At 38.8% G+C, this 20,143-nt stretch overlaps 1 protein-coding gene across 2 annotated transcripts in view; it reads left to right on the forward strand.

Moving 5' to 3' along the window:
- The first annotated feature begins 94 nt into the window (after positions 1 to 94).
- zbtb11 (zinc finger and BTB domain containing 11) overlaps positions 95 to 20,143 on the forward strand; it is a 37,311-nt gene continuing 17,262 nt past the window's right edge. The window contains exons 1-6 of one of the 2 annotated variants that reach the window (XM_043701112.1): positions 95 to 750; positions 3,412 to 3,650; positions 6,717 to 6,948; positions 8,205 to 9,109; positions 11,952 to 12,128; positions 14,698 to 14,904. In XM_043701112.1, coding sequence (XP_043557047.1) covers positions 441 to 750; positions 3,412 to 3,650; positions 6,717 to 6,948; positions 8,205 to 9,109; positions 11,952 to 12,128; positions 14,698 to 14,904 — 2,070 coding nt within the window. In that variant the 5' untranslated portion in view covers positions 95 to 440. Of the gene's footprint in view, positions 751 to 867; positions 1,059 to 3,411; positions 3,651 to 6,716; positions 6,949 to 8,204; positions 9,110 to 11,951; positions 12,129 to 14,697; positions 14,905 to 20,143 lie in introns of those variants that run through there. The other variant, XM_043701113.1, reaches the window with a different exon arrangement.

A 20,143-nucleotide genomic window follows, 5' to 3' on the forward strand; every position in this document is an offset into this window, starting at 1 on the left:
GGGGAGAGAGTGGAGGGGACGGGGGGGAGAGAGGGGGGGGGAGGGGAGGGGGGAGAGGAGTGAAAACCTACGCGGTAACCGCAGCCAGCACCGTGCACCAGCCGCTGGCCCAATGTAGTGAATGGTACCAGACAGAAACTGGAGAGCTCGCAAGACTACATCCGGTGCGGAGGTCACTGCCTGATGTCATCTCCGGTTGTGCAGCAGCCATTTTGTCAATCCGAGGAAACCTTTCCCGCTCCGTGCGTCCGAAACCGAGCCCCCCTTCACAACACCCGAATATATTTAAAAAATAAATAAAAGCAACCACTGGGAAGAACTTGTTGGTCGGAGAAACAAACCTCCTGTTACTTTCCTTTCTCTGTTTGACTTTAACCTCTGTCGACCGCCCCAGCGAGGCCTCGGCTGGTAGCCACAGTGGGGGACGGTGGCTGAGTGACATGTCGAGCGAGGAGAGTTACAAAGCCATCATCCGCTACCTGACCAACGAGAAGGAACCGTATGCGCCGGGGACCGAGGGAAACGTCAAGAGGAAGATCCGCAAGGCCGCCGCCTGCTACGTGGTGCGGCGGGGGACCCTGTACTACCAGAAGAAGCGCAAGGACCGCGACGAGTTCGACGAGCTGGAGGTGGTGCTGGAGGCCAAGAGCCGGCGGGAGCTGATCGCCTCCTTCCACCAGAGCGCCAAGGGCTTCCACCTGACCCGGGAGCAGACCTGGAGGAACATCTCTCAGAACTACTGGTGGAGAGGTGAGCGATTTTATATATTTTTTTTTCCACGGGAGATCCAGCCCGCCCTCCCTCCAAGCCGGCACGGCGCGTCCTCCCCGAGCTGTGGCGGGGGGCAGTGGGGAAGCTGCAGCCAGGGACACTTATGGGCGGGGAGAGCAGGAAGAAGAGAGGACGCGCACATTAATCAAGCGGCGGGGCCGCCGAGTGCGTGAGAGAATCCGGCCGTCCGCCCGCTCCGTCCCCCCCGTTCAGCAGAAACCTCACTCCCAAAACGTAACGAGCCTATTGTTCCGCCTGACCCACACTGACCAGGATTAAACATTTATGTAAGATCATAAACAATCATTTTGCATGGTACCGCTGAACTGCCGACATTTTAATTTTTCCATTGTGTTTCTGCACAAAACCTTTCTTTCAATAAATTGAAATAACTGGTATGAATGCTGCTAACGTGTTAATTTTTTTAAAAAAATCAGATCAGCTTTGATCGGTCGGTTTCTTCTATTTATGTTACTGCATTAATGTTGATGATTCTAAAAAATGCTTGTCAGCCTGCTTAAAACATAAGGATTGCTAGACAAAAAAGCAGTCCAAGATTGATCTCTCCTTAACTCTCCTCCTCTGTTTCCTCTGCCCTGTGAATTGTTGTCTTTCAAACTGGCACGAGTTACTCAGGAATTAGTAGATGTTAGGTCAGCATTTTTCTTAATTTATATTGATGAATGGGCAGAGCAGAATTTCAAAATTCACAGATGAGACAAAGCTGTGAACTGTGAGGTTTGTGATCGTCTTTCAAGGGTGTGGTCACATTGCACAGGGCAGATGAGCTTAATCCAGAGAAATGTCAAGTTTTATCTTTTGATAAGAAGACTGAGGAAAAACAAAATCAAATATCAAGTACAATGCTAAAAGGTATATAAGATCAGAAAGACCTGGTTTTATATGTAGAAAGGGAGAGCTGGGTATTGTTTGTGTACTTGTGAAAGCCAGGCCTGTTTACCCTGAGGAGCAGCAGATACTCAACAAATAAGTGAGCCAAGCATAGATCATTGTAGAACGTGGATTCCTTCCAAATATATTGTGGAGACAGTGGCAAGCTTTGGTAATATCACTGGGCTTGTAATCCACAGCACCAGGTTAGTGTTCTGGAGATGTTTGTTTTCTACCATGGCAAATGTTGAAATTTGAATTTAATAAAAAAACTGGCCTAATGGACACCATGTAACCATTGTTGATTGTCATAACAACCCATCGGTTTCATCAATGTCATTTAGGCATGAAAATCAGCTACCTTTATATGATCTGGCCTAAATATGACTCCAGACCCAAAAAAATGTGATTGACTGTTCTCTCGGCAGTTAAGAATGGGCCATAAATCCTAGCTATTAATGTTCACATCCTGTGAAAGAATTAAAAATATATATAATTTATTGGTAAGTGGGTATTGCTGATGGGGCTAGTATTTGTTTTGCTTCCCTAATTGCCCTTGGAAAATGTGGTTAGTTAAATGATATCACATTGGAAAATAGTTTGAGAAGCACTATTGCAGACCTTTGCTTCACACATGGATAATCCAGGCAAGGCCATGTTCTGTTGTTAGTATGGAGTTCATGGACTAATTGTGATAAATGTTGATGAGATGAGATCACTTTGGTTTGATACAATGCATTGTTCCATAATCTTTTTGGTAATAAATGGGGAACCTGCTGTTCCTGCCCACTTGAAGTCTAATAATTCCACCTATGTGAATGGCTGAGAATCATTTGCATCTATTACAAATCATTAAAAATGGTGTAATCATACAATTCCTTTTCATAAAAACCTTCAAACTTTAAAAAAATTTTTGGCCACTCTCATTCCTGTTCTACAAGGGTCTATGCTTGGCTCACTTTTATTTGTCATATATCTGCTGCTCCTCAGGGAACACAGCCCTGGCTTCCACAAGTACACAGAAAAGTACCCAGTTCTCCCTTTTACTACTTTTTCTGACCCTTCCACTGAATCTTAACTGTCCAATACTTTGAGATTCGATTCTGGCTGAGCAGAAATTTTTGTCAGAGATTACAAAGGCTAAAACCATTATTTTGATCACAAGTCCAGCTCTGTTATCTCATCAATGCCATATATGTTCATGGTGACTACCTTTGGCTGAACCAAATTGCTCACAACCTTGGTGTCATATTTGATCCTGAGATTAACTTCTAACCAGGTGTCCACACAATCAACAGTTTAACAATGCTCAACTCCATTCTGCCTCAGTTTATGTGCTGAAACCCTCAAGCCTTAGCTTCTTGATTACTATTCCAATGACATTACCACCATGCCATTGTCTCCCGGGATTTGAGGTGGAAAAAATAATATTTTGCATGATTGTGATTAGGTTATTGAAGTGGCATCGTCCCATACAATGTAATTTGCAATCTAAAATGTTTTGAAATCACATTATTACTTTTTCAGTTATCCAGCCGGTAAAGAAACTTGTGCTAAAAATTTCTACTTGTCGTCATGACATTAAGTTGAAGGAGCTTTGAGAAGTTAGGCTGTGCTAAACCAACTGAGTCTGTTCTTTTAGATCATTTTTTTAACCTCTTTCAAACTAATTTAAATCTGCCTTTCAAAGGCAAGTTGTCAGTAAATCATTTTTGCTTTTATTAATTTTAACTTGCATCTTATTTTCAGGTATATTTAAGCAAGTGAAAGATTACATCAGAGAATGCATTCAATGCAAAGAGAAGGTCGATCGAAACAAGGCAGTATCTGCCGATACGATGGAAATCCTGGAGCAGTTGGGAATAGATACTCCAGTAATGGAGGATAGCAATGAAACTGATGATGATTTGAGTAATTCTGAGGGAAGATCAGGTGCTCCTCCAAGGCCTACCAGAAAAAAAAACATCTCAAAGCAAGAATTGGTATTTGTAAGTAATGCTTTAATAAAAAACATAGCTGTGAAAACATCCTTTAATAACTACTGCCATGAAGATAGTCCAATTAAAATATGGGAAGGAGATTAAATAACTCGCAAACTGCCAAGCAAAAAGAACCAGGAAGTAACAAATGTGCTGTTGATGTTAAGAAAAACTGCTATTTATGCTTGATTTGTTTGCAATGTCAAAACACGAAGGTCCTAAGCAGGGTGTTAATTAAAATAGAAAGTGTACAAATACTCTGTAGTAAAAATGCATTTTTCTTTCTTCAACCAAATTTCCTAGCCTATCCTTTTTTCTATCCTCTCAAAGTATGATCTGACAAAGTCTAATATAGTTTTACAAACAGGAAATAGTGTTTGACAGACTTTTTTGAGAATTTTATCAATAGAATAGTTAAAGAGGAACCACTACATGTGGTATAACTGCATTTCCAAATGGCAATTGAAAAGATACTACACAAAGTCATTAGGTAATATAACGACTCATGGAATTCAAAGTAATGTATTATAGTAGATAGAGAATTAGTTAACAGACAGGAAGCAAATAATGGGCATGAATGGAACATTCTCAATTTAGCAGACTTTGGCTAGAAGAGTGCCATAAGGGCTAATGCTGCGGCTGCGACTATTTACAATGTGTATTAATGACGGACAGAGAGGAAATAATGCATCTACATTTGTTGGCAATACAAAATTTGTTGTGACAGAGACACGCAAAGATATAGACAGGTTAATTGAATAGGTAACATGACAGATGGAGTATAATGTCGTTTTTCACTTTGATCACAATAAAAAAGTATTTTTTAAAAGGTGTCAAATTTGTAAATGTTAATGTTCAGAAAGACTTCAATGTGATAGTTTAAGGAACTCAGTGTCAGCATTCAGGTTTTTGTTTCATTATTCATTCACAGGGTGAGGGCTTTGCTGGCTAGGCAGCATTTCTTGCCCATCCCTAATTGCACAGAGGGCAGTAAAGAGTCAACCATGTTGCTGTGGGTCTGGAGTCACATGTAGGTCAGTTAGCAAGCAAATAAGGTGAATGGCATACTAATCTTCGTTGCAAGGGTATTGGAGTACAAGAGTAAGGAAGTCTTGCTAAAAATGATGCAGAAAAGGCTCACTTAACTTTTCCCAATGATGAAAAATTATCTTATGTTGTGAGATTAAGTATGTTCCCTGGAGTTTAAATGAGAGGCAAACTCATTGAAATTGTTTCTCTAAACTGAGAAGTTGTTTCTGCTAGAAAATCTAGAATACAGAAATTAATCTCAGGATAAGATGATCATTATTTAGTATTGAGGCGAGAAATAATTCATTCACTCAAAAGGGTTGTGAATCTTTGGAGTTCTGTGTTCCAGGCGCACCATTGTTCACTACATCTAAGGTTGGGACAGGCAAATATTGTAATCTCTCAAGAAATCAATGGATATGAGAAATGGGTGGGAAAATGTAGTTGAACCCCAAGATAAGCCATGATTGTGCTCAAAGATAAAGCAAGTTTGCTGAGTCATATCGTCATCTATTACTTCTATCTTGTGTTCTTGTATTTTACTCTTATTTTCCTGGAAATAGTGTTTCTCTGACTTATGGTTTTGTAGATATTCAAATGATCACTCTTCATTTGTAAGTGTGACCAAACATTGTGTCAGCCACCAGTGTGGGCAGGAAAATTTCAACAAAGTGTGTCCCCCCCTCACTTGTCAAGGTAAGAGTTTGAGGGCAGGAAGGAAAGAATTGCTCCAGCTGAAATGTGTTAGCAGAAACTTAAATACAATTTTTTTCCTTTATTTATGATATTGCTGCTCATAAAACATAGTAGTTTTCTTTATGTCCACATTTATAGATTTCAAAAGAATCAATGTTCAACAGTCAGGAGTTGGGATAATTTTTTTCCTTCTCTTTCATTATTCTTGGTCAATGTGCAGTACTAAAATTTAATACTCCTTTGCTGACCCAAACAACATTAACTATTTCTCTAAACACCCAAAATTTTTGTAATGTATATAACTTGGCTACCTAGCTAGCAAATTCAGTGAAGGTCAAGAAACAAAATGTTTACAAATTTGTTTCTTTGAGTGAAGTTTATTTATTGAACCTGAGATATCCCAAATAATAGAAAGCATTTACAAACGAAACAGGTGAAACTGAGGAAACTGTTTTGAGTTGCCATTCTTGAGTTACTATTCTAAAGTCTTTATCTAACCTGTTAAAAAAATCTTATCACAGTGTCTATGTGCTGTGTTTGACCAGGTGATTATTTGTACATGTACAATTTTTCTAAATTAGAGGTTATAATCAATGTATAATTTACAACATTTTGGTTGATTGATGGAAAACAACATCACTTTTAGTCATTTGTCCCCACCTTTTTAGGTGTTACTTTTCGTCCAATGTCATCAGCCCATAAATAAAGTAAATCTTAATGAAAGTAGTGCCTAACATTTTCATATATACTTTCGTGCAGGGATCTGAATTCTGATGAACATTCACAGGTGCTTGATGAGGCAAACTCTTGTATTTCATCATTTCTGCTGTTTGTTGTTTTATTCAGGTCTGCAATATATACTTTAAATTCTGTTCATCTGTATCTCTTAACTTCATATGAAACAACTTAATGCAATGCTATGATGAGGAAGAATGCTATTCAGCCTCAGTTGGCATTTATGTTCCACACAGACCTCCTTCACTTCAATTTATCTAGCCTATCAGCATTTCCTTCTTCTCCCTTCTCTCTCATTTACTTAATAGCATTCTCTTAGCTATATCGACACTATTTGTCTCAGCTTTGCCTATTCTCACCTTGCTAAATATAGAAACTTATCTAAATTTCTAATTGAATTTGTTAGTTACAAAATTACACTTATCATTCCCAGTTTTGTATTCCATCGCAAGTGAAAATATCTTCTCTAAATCTATCCAATCAACCTCTAATGAAGCCAGATGGATGATAGTTAAAGATGGCATTATATTCTTCAAATAGTTGTTAACTAGTCAGTTATTGATTGACTTAAATTATTGCACATTTTAATATATATAAATAAATCAATTTATCCAGGTGGATAGCAAAGGACTTGTAAAACAGGAATCTGAAAAGCACTGTCAAGTAGTGTTAGAGCAATTGAACGTTCAAAGACTGTTCAACCAGTTCTGTGATGTCACGCTGCTGATTGAGGGAGAGGAGTACAAAGCACATAAGTCCATTCTTGCAGCAAGCAGTGAATATTTTCGAGAACTCTTCATTGAAAAAGGGGCAGTCTCCAGTCATGAAGCTGTTGTCGACCTTTCAGGTATGAAATCATTGAGTAATTTTGTAAGTGACAATTATAACTATGAATTGGAGTGTTTATTATCAGTATAAGATAAAGTGTTTCCACATTTACTAAAGAATGAAGGTAAACTTCACCTAATAATGTGAAACAAGTTTTTTCTTTTACTCCATCATTGCTGCCTTTTACTTGACCTATCTTGGTTACCTTTCTATCCTGAAGATGTTAAAATTTCCAAATGACCTCGGTGTAGTGTAATTTCATGGAGGCTGATCACCCTCATGTGCTGCATCCAGATAATGTAATGACAGCTCAGCTATTCATTTGTAGACTGAACCATCCGAAGCTCACTCAGTCACTTCTTGGCTCTTTGTTGCAAAGTTAGGCAGAGGAGGTGTGATGAATCCTATATTATTGTTCAATTTTATATTTAATATATGAGCTTTCCTTTGTAATAACAAGTCAATTTCTTTTGATAACTCGTTTATGTGTAACTTTTTATGCCTCTGGTGAATTCCTGCTTATTAATTTTGTTGTCCTTGGGCTTCTAAGTTTAGCAGCAGTCCTCTCTGTTTAGCCGATAATACCTGAAAGAATTTGATGATCAGTCTGATTTCAAAGATGAATAGTAATGCTTTGAAGTTCATAGTCTTCCTGTTTTTCATTTTAATTTATTCTAGTAAGAAATGGCAATGATTGTAGAAACTGAGGTTTGATAGGTCATTAATTTAAAAAATTGTGTAATCTTACAACTTAATTGCATAACTGCCATAGTTGAATAGAACTCTTTGAGAATTGAATTACTTACTTAATTTTATTTCCGTGTTATAATCTGTTCTGGTTACCGTGATGCATGCACAATGTATGATGTAGAGCCATGTTGGTTCTTGGTCGGTGATTTTTCTTTCTTTATGCAGTGATTTCTGCAGTGTCACAATTGAAATTGAGATTATCAAATCAAACCAATATTTTTTGTTAATGCTCTTAAACACAGCCCCCATCTAATTTGAACTGGTGTGTATATAAAATTAATTCCAAATTATCGTAAAGTGAATTAGGTTGTTTTCAAAACTTGCTGAAATGCAACATTTTTTCCCCATCTGGTAGATGGCTGCTCATTAATTTATTGTCATCAAGTTTCAACATTTTGGCTTTTTGTGTACTGCAACAAATGTCCCTTAGTTTATATCCTACACTACCTGAATCTGATGATCGCTCTGATTTTATAAAATGAATGATGATGTTATTTGAAATGCTGTACTTTTCATTCCTTCTAGGATTTAGTAAGACAAGTTTTTTGCCATTATTGGAATTTGCCTACACATCAGTCCTGGCATTTGATTTCTGCCACATGGCTGATGTTGCCACATTGGCACGACATTTGCTGATGCATGAAGTTCTGGAAATATGTGAGCATGTACACAAACAACTGGAGGAAAGAAAAATTACAGTCTACCAAAAAGGAGATGTGAAAACTGTCAATTCCAGAGACAACACACAAGGTGTGGAGATTCCAATTAATGTTAATGCCGTAGAACATCAGGAGCTTGAAACTAATGAAAACACTGATGGCTCCAAAACAATGGTACTTCAGGAGTCTGAACAAATTCCTGTATCTGCTGAAGGCCCTCCATCGAAGAGGGAAGATGAGACCCCAAATGAAGCAGTAATGCACGATTCAGAAGAGGCACAGACAGCTGAAGAATTATCAATTCAGCAAAGCCAAGATATTCTGGACTGCCCTGCAGAATGTAGTTGTGATGAAAACCAGGCTAATGTTAATGAACAACCTGAACCCATGGAGTCTGGTGTAAGTTTGCCAGATCAGGAAAATGCAGAGACTAAAGGTGAGGGTGTGACAGAAATTCCCACAGCTGATATGCAGATGGACATACCAACTGTTAATGGAAATGAGAATGAAGATCAAGTAAAAGAGGAGTCTGCAGATGTGCTCGGTAATAATGTGCCAAAACGAAAGCGTGGTAGGCCACCAAAATTACATGACAAACAGAAAGCTACAAAGGTTGCTGTTGCTTCTTCTTCCAAATGTCTCTTAGATGATACTTACAAAAGCAGATTACGACAACGTACGCTAGCTGAAGGTGGATACATTCGGTTACACAAAGGTACAGAAAAAAAGCTGCGAGCCAGAAAAACTAACCTAAAATCTGCGACACAGCAGGTATGAAATTTCAACATTAAAGTTTTGCAAACTAGGAAGTTGAAAATGAAATGTTGATTTAATAACCCAGTCTAGAATCATGTTTGCTGGATTTTTCTAGTCTGATACAGAAACTCCTTTGCTGAGTTTTGGAGAAAATAGGACTTAGCAATATTTAGATTCTTAATACTAAGTTATAACAGTGAATGATTGGGGTATATTTGATTATAAATGGTACAGAATTGATTCGGTTAGCTGCATCTTGAGATTCTATCAGAATTTGGTAAACCTTTTAGACCTAAAGTATTTATTACATCAGTCTCAAATATTTGCATTTCCATGTTTCTGTTCTTGATTTCAGGATTAATATCTTTTGTCATCTAGATTGGTGGTTTTGATTAACTTATTGAAAGTTTTCTAGCTTTCGCTTTACTTCATTCTCTGCACCTGAATCTCATGTTAGCTTGACAGTGTAAGAATAGCAGATTTCTTGATCTGTTCTCAAATTGCTGTGGTGGGGTTTGAATTCTCATTTTCTGGATTATTAGTCCAATTGTACAATTGCTATGTTAAAGTTATATGATTTGCATATTTAAAAAATTGATGATTATCAACTAAAATTAACAAAAGGGTGGATTCTCAATCAGTGCTTCCATGAAATATTCATGAGTAGCTAAGCCACACATCAGAAAGGCCCTAAAGTTACTAACTGAAGGTGGGTGGATGTCACAGGTTGCGTGACATCCATATGCTAAACAAGAGAAATTAGTCATGATTCTTGCTGTTGTTCCAGTTCCTTTTGTTAGAATAGCACAAAAAATAACTTCCAGAGAGGAAAGTATTAGTTTCAGTAGCTTTACACACACTGTCCAATAATTTTAACAATGGATATTGATAACCTGTGACATGAATAAAAGGCATTGAAATGAGAGAAACTGGACAGTGCCTTTGCAGTTGGAATGCAAAGATGCAAAGCTGGTAACAGTAAGACTGTTTTAGTGAAGCAATGTTTGTACTTCCTTCAACTTAGATGTCAGTGGTTGATTGTAAGGGCAGAGGAAAACATGTGATATGGATTACTTTATTTATTGACATATTTCACTTCTAATTTATTTGAAACCTGATCAGTGTTTTAGCGAGCTCCTCAGTCTTTTATAAGATCAATAGTTTCAAAAATTAACTAAGAGATAACTAAAAAGATTTGTTTTGTGAACTTTAAATGATCCAGTGTGACCTTTTTTTTTGTTCAAAGGCAATAAATCCATTGAAGCAGAATACATTTTTTGGGCAGCTTTTTTGCAATTTTACGTGTAGCTGAGTAAACACTTCAAAGAATATCCATAATCATATTCCTTTGATCAAATGGTATAATTTAAAGTCAAAGAACCTGTGGAATGGAAACATTTGATTGACCATAACAATGTAACATATTTTACATAGGTACTTCAAAATAGTTTGATTTTTGAGAAACTGTTTCAATAGAGTTGAAGCAAGAATGTAAAATAAAGTGTGGTATAGGTTGATTATGTTGCAACACTGGCCCAGAGTTAGAGGCTTGTAGCTTGAAGCTAAATTAAATGATTTTAGTATGATATTTTAATAATGCAGGTGCTCTCTTTCTGATGGTTAAGCCATCTTTCTGTTGAGAAAATTTTGTGGTGCTTTTTGAAAAAGAACAAGTGCTCTTGACAGTAAATCTCCGGCTGAACCAGCCTTCGAAATTCCTGAAGAAGGGCTTATGCCCGAAACGTCGATTCTCCTGTTCCTTGGATGCTGCCTGACCTGCTGCACTTTTCCAGCAACACATTTTCAGCTTCGAAAATCTGGTGTCATGCTTGATTTCAAAATGAGCTTTCAACCAAGTCCCTAGGCAATATTTCCACCTTCTTGACATCTCAGTGTCTCCACTCTTAGCTGTTATGGTGCTGAAGCCATTATCCATGCCTTTATTAACTCATTTGTTTATTCATCAAACCCCCGTGGTTCATTGACCTATACAGGTTCCTGGTTGAGCAACAATTGAATTTTCAAATTCTCCTAATTTCAACTATTTCCATGGCCTGGCCCTCCTCTCTGTTCTCTCACCTATAAACCTCCAGATATCTGTTCCTCTAATTTAAGTCTTAACCTCCCAAAACTTCTACATATCTGAATAGGAAACTAGATTTTCCATATCTACCTGAGTAAGCCGAAAGGCCTCTGACAGTGCTGTGCTGAAATGTCGTATAAGTTGATGTGCTTATTCTGATGTAGATTTTACCTGCAGCCTTTTGACACTGACGCTATTGTTTACATTCTAATAGTGAGTCTTATGAGGGTGGTAAAGAAATGTCATTTAAGATCTTTGATAATTTTCACTCTGTGGAACGAATATGAAAGAGTCTGCATTCAGGTCATGTCCTGAAGAAAAGATTGATCCTGCTGAAACCAGTTTTCCTCTTCCATTATGAAAACGAGCTAGCTCCATTTTTGTTTTCAGCAATTCTTTTTTAGATATGGATGGCATTTTAGATTATTGTGTCAATGATTTCCAGTTTTCAGCAAAGTTGCTGCAAAGAAGCATCAAGCAAACAGCAGAGATCTCTCCCTGCAAAACAAAGCATAATTTATTCTCTGACTGCTATTACAAGCATCTCTGGGGAGATTCTGAGCAGTATTCCATAGACTTGGGAATAGCTTTCTGCAATCATCTAGAGATAATACTTGGCCTTGAATAAAATAGGTACTAGGTAAAGTATATAAAAATGTATGTCATCTCAAGAAAAGATTATTAGTGTGCTCCAAAAGCTTATGAAATGACCCGTACGACTGCTTTACTGGTCTCTGTACTTAATTCAAAAATGCTACATTATTTCCTCCACAGGTTGCCCAGAAGTTGGTGAAGAGAGGAAGAAAAATGCAACCAAAACGAACCCCAATGGAAGGAGATGATGTAGAAATGGAACATAAATGTAATGAATGTGGAAAGGCATTCCCAAAACGTTATACTTTGATGATGCACGTCATGACCCACAATAGAACCAAAGAATTTAAATGTCCGGTAAGAATTCGGAGGAATTGAGAAATCAAGTGAAATATTCCCTAATTGTTTTATGTTTCTAATAGGGCCAGTTATTTTAGTTTTTGTGTAATGTATATATATGCTGAAATCAAATTCTAGACTCAGAATAAAGTTGTAAAATAACTTTACTGTTCTCAGTCCAATGGAGCTGGCAATTTGATGTAATTATTGTTAACTTGACAGCACTGCAATAAAAGGTGTATTTTGCACCAATTAGTTGTTATATCCTGTTACACAAAATCTGCCTTGGGAATGGCAAGAAAGAGGAAGACCTAAGGAGATATTTCAAATTAGAAAAATCAAAAGTTAAGTTTTGTTAATGGCTTAGCAATGGAATTCATAGCTTGTTGTGGTCATAATCCATAAAGATCTAGACCTAGTTTGTACTGATTTAACTTTTCTTAACCTGGAACAAAAACAGTGTGTACTGGAAAAAAAAACAAAGCAGGCCTGCAAATATCTGTAGAGAGAAAAACAAAATTAACATTTCAAGTCCAATGGTTTACTGGATCCAAAACATTAACTCTGCTTTTCTCTGTACAGACCTGCTGTCTTGCTTCAGCACTCTCATTTCCAGCACCTGCAGCTCTTTGTGTGTCTGTCTTAACATAGTTGGTCATATGTGTTAATATCAGTGACTAGATTTGTCTCTGATGTCTTCCTACTCTCACACTTCATGTCCACTAGTAAAGAATGGCCACTTGAATTTGGTATCAAAAGATTATTGATCTTTCTGGAGGTGCAATCCATTCTTGAAAGGAGGAAAGATGGAAAAAAGGAACAAACTTAGAGTCATAGAGATATACAGCACGAAAACAGACCCTTCGGTCCAACTCGTCCATGCCGACCAGATATCCCAACCCAATTGAGTCCCAACTGCCAGCACCCCGCTCATATCCCTCCAAACCCTTCCTATTCACATACCCATCTAGATGCCTTTAAAATGTTGCAATTGTACTAGCCTCCACCACTTACTCTGGCAGCTCATTCCATACATGTACACCCTCTGAGTGAAAATGTTGCCCCTTAGGTCTCTTTTATATCTTTCCCTTCTCACCATAAATCTTCCCACTCCAGGGAAAAGACTTTGTCTGTTTATCCTATCCGTGCCCCTCATGTGTTTATAAAACCTCTATAAGGTCACCCCTCAGCCTCCGATGCTCCAGGGAAAAAAGCCCCAGCTATTTCAATCTCTCCCTATAGCACAAATCCTCCAACCCTGGTAACATCCTTGTAAATTTTTTCTGAATCCTTTCAAGTTTCACAACATCCTTCCGTTAGGAAGGAGACCAGAATTGCACGCAGTATTCCAAAAGTATACTTAAGAGAGAAATCAGGAGAGCAAAAGACAGAGGGTGGTGGTGGAGGGTTGTTTTTCAGACTGGAGGCATGTGACCAATGGAGTGCCACAAGGATCAGTGCTGGGTTCACTACTTTTTGTCACTTGTATAAATGATTTAGATGCGAGCATAAGAGGTAGAGTTAGTAAGTTTGCAGGTGACACCAAAATTAGAGGTGTAGTGGACAGCGAAGAGGGTTACCTCAGATTACAACAGGATCTTGATCAGATGTGCCAACAGGCTGAGAAGTGGCAGATGGAGTTTAATTCAGATAAGTGTGAGGTGCTGATTTTTGGGAAAGCAAATCTTAGCAGGGCTTATACACTTAATGGTAAGGTCCAAGGGAATGTTGCTGAACAAAGAGACCTTTGAATACAGGTTCATAGTTTCTTGAAAATTGAGTCTAATTTAAATAGGATTATGAAGGAGGTGTTTAGTATGTTTTCGTTTATTGGTCAGAGCATTGAGTACAGGAGTTGGGAGGTCATGTTACGGCTGTACAAGACATTGGTTCAGCTACTTTTGGAATATTGTGTGCAATTCTGGTCTCCCTGCTATAGGATGGATATTGTGAAACTTTAAAGAGTTCAGAAAAGATTTACAAGGATGTTGCTAGGGTTAGATGACTTGAGCTATGGGGAGAGGCTGAATAGGCTGGAGCTGTTTTCCCTGGAGTGTCAGAGGCTGAAGGGTGATCTTACAGAGATTTTTAAAGTCATGAGGGGCATGGATTTGGTAAATAGTCAATGTCTTTTCCCTGGAGTTAGGGAGTCTGGAACTCCCTAGGGAATAGGTTTAGAGTGAGAGGGGAAATTTTTAAAAGGGACCAAAGGGGCAATGTTTTCACGCAGAGGGTAGTGTTTGTATGGAATAAGCTGCCCGAGGAAGTGGTGGAAGCTGGTACAATTGCATCATTTAAAAAGCTTCTGGATGGGTACATGACTGGGAATGCTTTAGAGGGATATGGGCCACATGCTGGCAAATGGGACTAGATTAATTTAGGATATCTGGTTGGCATGGACAAGTTGGACCGAAGGATCTGTTTCTGAGCTGTACATGTCTATGACTCTAAGTGGCCTAACCAATGTTCTGTACAGCTGCAATATGACCCTTGAACAGTAACATTTGGGCAAATGGTGAAACTTGCACTCCCCTTCAAGACTTTACAATGACAGTAATCTTGGTTCATTATTTTCCCCATGGTTTAGCTCTGTGAGAAGGAGTTCCTTTACAAAGCCTCTCTGCTGTCTCATCTTCTACGACACAAACGGAACAATGAGCAAATAGATGAGAGTCCTGGAGGAAGGACAAAACGACAGTTTATCTGCGATATCTGTGGAAAAACATTACCCAAACCCTATAATTTACGACTTCATATGCTTAAACACACAGGTGTGAAGCCACATATGTGCAAGGTGAGAATTCATTGTGATTTAGCTGTGTTTTAAAGTTAAGTTTTCAGATGTGGTTAGATATTCTTCTCTGTTAAAAGTATTATATAAATGCATATTATAGGTGTTGTCGAGAAAAAGAAATGAGAGAGGCATGAAACCAGGGACTAATTTCAAATTACAAACAGTTAACGTCATCACTGTTGGCCCAGGAACTATGCCACTGAGCTTCTCAATTTTGTTAGTAATCAGCTTTGAGCTCCCTTGTGTAATTAGAATGGATCGTTTTACCATGGCTTTTTCTAATTGAATATCCTTCTCAGTAAACAATGTTTGTTCTACCCTTCACAACTGAATAAATTTGTGTAACGTTAAATGCTGCAAAACTACAAAAAAATTATTCTGTTGACAGTGATTCTGCTGCATGCAGAATATCATTTTGCATTACAAAAACTCTGTTCTGACAAAGTAAGAATATATGTCGCAGCTATGTATATGAGGAACTTAAGTATGCTTTGAAATATTTATAATTATTTACTGTAATATTTATTTATTCCATGAATTCTAATGTCTCGTTACTGTCATCGTACTGATATTTTTCAACTTATTATATACACTATTTATACCACATATCAGGTGAATGATGGAAGTAAGTTAAACTTAAAATATAATTACAGGCATGATTACCCTAGTTCTGATGACACAAATTCATTGGCACATAGGTCAACAGCGTAGAAAAAGGCCCTCAGCTCACTGAATCTGCGTCGGTCAAAAACAAGCAACTCACTCTTCTAGTACTATTTTCCAGCACTTGGCCTTATATTCCTTATATAGCCTTGTATTCCTTGGCACTGCAAGTGCACATCTAAATACCACTTAGATGTTATGAAGGTTTCTCCCTCCAGCACAATTGCAAGCAATAAGTTTCAGATTCCACCATCCTCTGAGTGAAAAAGATTTCCTCACATTCCTTCCAAACTTCCTACCTCTGACCTTAAATCTATTCCCCCGGTCATTGATCCCTCTACCAAGGGAGCAAAGTTACTTCCTGTCTACCCAATTTATATCCCTCTCTTCAGTCTCCTTTACTCCAAGGAAGAGAAGAGAGGACTGCAGATGCTGGAGAGAGAGTCGAAAAGTATGGTACTGGAAAAGCACAGCAGGTCAGGTAGCATCTGAGGAGCAGGAGCGTCGATGTTTTGGGCGTAAGCCATTCATCAGTAATCTGAAGGGCTTATGCCCAGAATGTTGACTCTGCTGCTCCGCGGATGCTGCATAACTTGCTGTGCTTTTCCAGCGCCCTGCTTTTTGACTTGACTCCAGTGAAAACAACTGCAGTGTATCTGATCTCTCTTCATAATTACAACTCTCCAGCCTGAACAATATCCTGGTAAATTGCTATCACATCCTTCCTGTGAATAAAGTGAATTCCTGAACTGCATAGGTATTTTAGTTGTGGCCTAACTAACATGTTATACAGTTTCAGCATCACCTTTCTGCTCTTAAAGTCTGTTGCTTGGCTAATAAAGACAGGTATCCCATATGCCGTCTTAGACACTTTATTGTGGTGCTGTTCGCCGAGCTGGGAATTTGTGTTGCAGATATTTCATCCCCTGTCTAGGTGACATCCTCAGTACTTGGGAGCCTCCTGTGAAGCGCTTCTGTGATGTTTCCTCCGGCATTTATAGTGATTTGTACCTGCCGCTTCCGGTTGTCCGTTCCAGCTGTCCGCTGCAGTGGCCGGGAGATTGGGTCAAGGTCGATGTGCTTATTGATTGAATCTGTGGATGAGTGCCATGCCTCTAGGAATTCCCTGGCTGTTCTCTGTTTGGCTTGTCCTATAATAGTAGTGTTGTCCCAGTCAAACTAATGTTGCTTGTCATCTGAGTGTATGGCTAGACGCGATGGTACAGAGAACACCGAACGGAGAATTCACCACAAAGGTATACAGGAAAGCCACACACACAGACCAAGTCCTAAACTATGAAAGCAACCACCCCAACACACACAAAAGAAGTTGCATCAAGACACTGTCGAACTCATGTTGCTTGTTGAGTGTGTGGGCGGCACGGTGGCACAGTAGTTAGCACTGCTGCCTCACAGCGCCAGAGACCCGGGTTCAATTCCCGACTCAGGCAACTGACTGTGTGGAGTTTGCATATTCTTCCCATGTCTGCGTGGGTTTTCTCCGTGTGCTCCGGTTTCCTCCCACAGTCCAAAGATGTACAGGTCAGGTGAATTGGCCATGCAAAATTGCCTGTAGTGTTAGGTAAAGGGGTAAATGTAGGGGAAATGGATGGGTTGCGCTTCGGCGGGTCGGTGTGGACTTGTTGGGCCGAAGGGCCTGTTTCCACACTGTAAGTAATCTAATCTAAGTAATCTAATCTAATCTAATCTACTAAGGATAGCTGGTCATGTTGTTTCGTGGCTAGTTGGTGTTCATGGATGCGGATCATTAGCTGTCTTCCTGTTTGTCCTATGTAGTGTTTTGTGCAGTCCTTGCATGGGACTTTGTACACTACATTGGTTTTGCTCATGCTGGGTATCGGGTCCTTCGGTCCTGGTGAGTTGTTGTCTGAGAGTGGCTGTTGGTTTGTGTGCTGTTATGAGTCTTAGTGGTCACAGTTCATAGTTTAGGACTTGGTCTGTGTGTGTGGCTTTCCTGTATATCTTTGTGGTGAATTCTTCGTTCGGTGTTCTCTGTACCATCACGTCTAGCCACACACTCAGATGACAAGCAACATGAGTTCGACTGGGACAACACTACTATTATAGGACAAGCCAAACAGAGAACAGCCAGGGAATTCCTGATTTCAAATCAGATCCATTTTTAAAAAGTAAACAAAATAAAGCAAATAATACTGTTTGCTTTGTAATCAGCAGACAAAGTATATTTTAAAATAGAGCCAAGAATGGAAGACTTAGTTCATGTGACATGAATGGTTCACAAATTCTTATATACTACTTATTGAATGTTGATATTATTTGCATCTGATGGCATTGGACAAAGCAGAGCTGACTGTCATTCTCATCATCTCCAAACAAATGTGCAAATGTAGGATATTAATCCAAACAGAAAAATTGGTGCAGAAATTACTCAATTTCCCCAAATGAATACTCAACCCAGTTTTCCATCATTAGAACTTCCATCTTTGAGTGAAACAAATTGGTAAGGATCTATGGGATCGTGTTCAAATAACAATCAAAATCGATGGGTGGTGAAAGTAGCCTTTTTACTTAGCAACTGCAGGAGCACAGTTTGAGGTGGTGATGGAATCCTGAAATACAGTTCTTACAGTAGCTTTGATATAAACAGTTCTTAAGTATATTCAAATTTTATCACGATGGTGTTACACTGTTTTATCTATTGTACACAAAGGTTTGGGTGACTTACGTCCTTGGAAACACTAGATAGTTTAAACATTTGTTAAATGATGGCTGTTACTTCTTATGGGATTAGAATGTCTGTCTGTTCTGAGCTTGCATAAGTAAGGGGTATTAGTCCTTTTGTCCCTAGGCCTAGATGTTCTAAATAAATTAGAAATTATACATAATAAAATAAATAAAGGATATTATTATGAACCAGGACAGACCCCCTCAAAGTATTTTAAGAAGGTAGCCAAGACATTAACTTTTTCTTATTTTAATGGCAGATATGAAGTGGATATTCCAGGTGTGGTGCATCTGGTCAAACCACTCTGCTTTAAGCAAAACAGAATTTATTTAAACACTACAGTTGAAACATGACCAAAAGAAAACAGAATTTAGAATAACAGAACAGACTCGATACAGCTACTTAACTAAGGAGCTGTTCCAATTCCCGTAACATCCCATAAACACACCCTTTGACAAATGGTAAATTCAAACACAGTCTCTTACATGCAGAAGAGATTTCAAAGAGAGAAACCAGTCAAGAATCATCTACTGAAGCATGAAACCTTTTTGCATTGTAGCAGCTTCCACTACAGCCATCAGCAGCTTGTCTTGCTACATCTAAACCAGAAAAAAACCTGAACTGGCCACTCTGCTGCCATTGTTAAAGTAGACATTCCCAGACATTTCAGCACCCTGTTTTGAAAAAACTCAAGGATAAAATAACCTTGTTAAAGTGACAGCAGCGTTATAATATTGAACTGATTACTACAGCTGGGTTGTGAGATTTGTTTACCATTTGCAGGTGTGAGTTTCATTCATGCAGTTTAACAGAAGCACTTTTTTAATAGTAAGTTTAGCGGCCCTGTTTAATATGTATTTAACAAATACATACTAGTTGGGGAAACTGTTCAGTTCCTGAGAGACGGTTGTTAAGGGCTGATTAATATTATAATCTTTTCATAGATTTGGGTGTGTCATGGAGATAGTATGGCACTGACGATATTGTTTCTGAATAGGTTAGTAGTCTTTGATATTTATTCAGAAGCAGATTTTGATGTAAATAATAAGGGTTGAAGGTGTGAAGGAGCAGTAATGGTTTGGAAGGAATGTTTTAATTTAGTTCACCTGGAATAGTAAAATGCACTACAAAAATGCAGTATTATGTGTGAATGAGTGAAAACGTTATAGTCCAATGGGTTAGTCAAGCGTTATGAATGAATGAATAGGAACGTGGAATGAATATAGCGAGCTAGTGAGTGAGTTAGTAAAGATACGTCATAGAGATGTACAGCATGGAAATAGACCCTTCAGTCCAACCCGTCCATGCCGACCAGATATCCCAACACAATCAAGTCCCACCTGCCAGCACCTCCAAACCCTTCCTATTCATATACCCATCCAGGTGCCTTTTAAATGTAGCAATTGTACCAGCCTCCACCACTTCCTCTGGCAGTTCATTCCATACACATACCATCCTCTGCGTGAAAAGGTTGCCCCTTAGGTCTCTATATCTTTCCCCTCTCATCCTAAACCTATGCCCTCTAGTTCTGGACTCCCCGACCCCAGGGAAAAGACTTTGCCTATTTATCCTATCCATGCCCCTCATAATTTTGTAAACCTCTATAAGGTTACCCCCCAGCCTCCAACGCTCTGGGGAAAACAGCCCCAGCCTGTTCAGCCTCTCCCTATAGCTCAAATCCTCCAATCCTGGCAACATCCTTGTAAATCTTTTCTGAACCCTTTCAAGTTTCACAACATCTTTCCGATAGGAAGGAGACCAGAATTGCACACGATATTCCAATAGTGGCCTATCCAATGTCCTGTACAGCCGCAACATGACCACCCAACTCTTGTACTCAATACTCTGACCAATAAAGGAAAGCATACC

The sequence above is a fragment of the Chiloscyllium plagiosum genome, chromosome 12 (assembly GCF_004010195.1).
Source record: "Chiloscyllium plagiosum isolate BGI_BamShark_2017 chromosome 12, ASM401019v2, whole genome shotgun sequence".
Lineage (NCBI taxonomy): Eukaryota > Metazoa > Chordata > Chondrichthyes > Orectolobiformes > Hemiscylliidae > Chiloscyllium > Chiloscyllium plagiosum.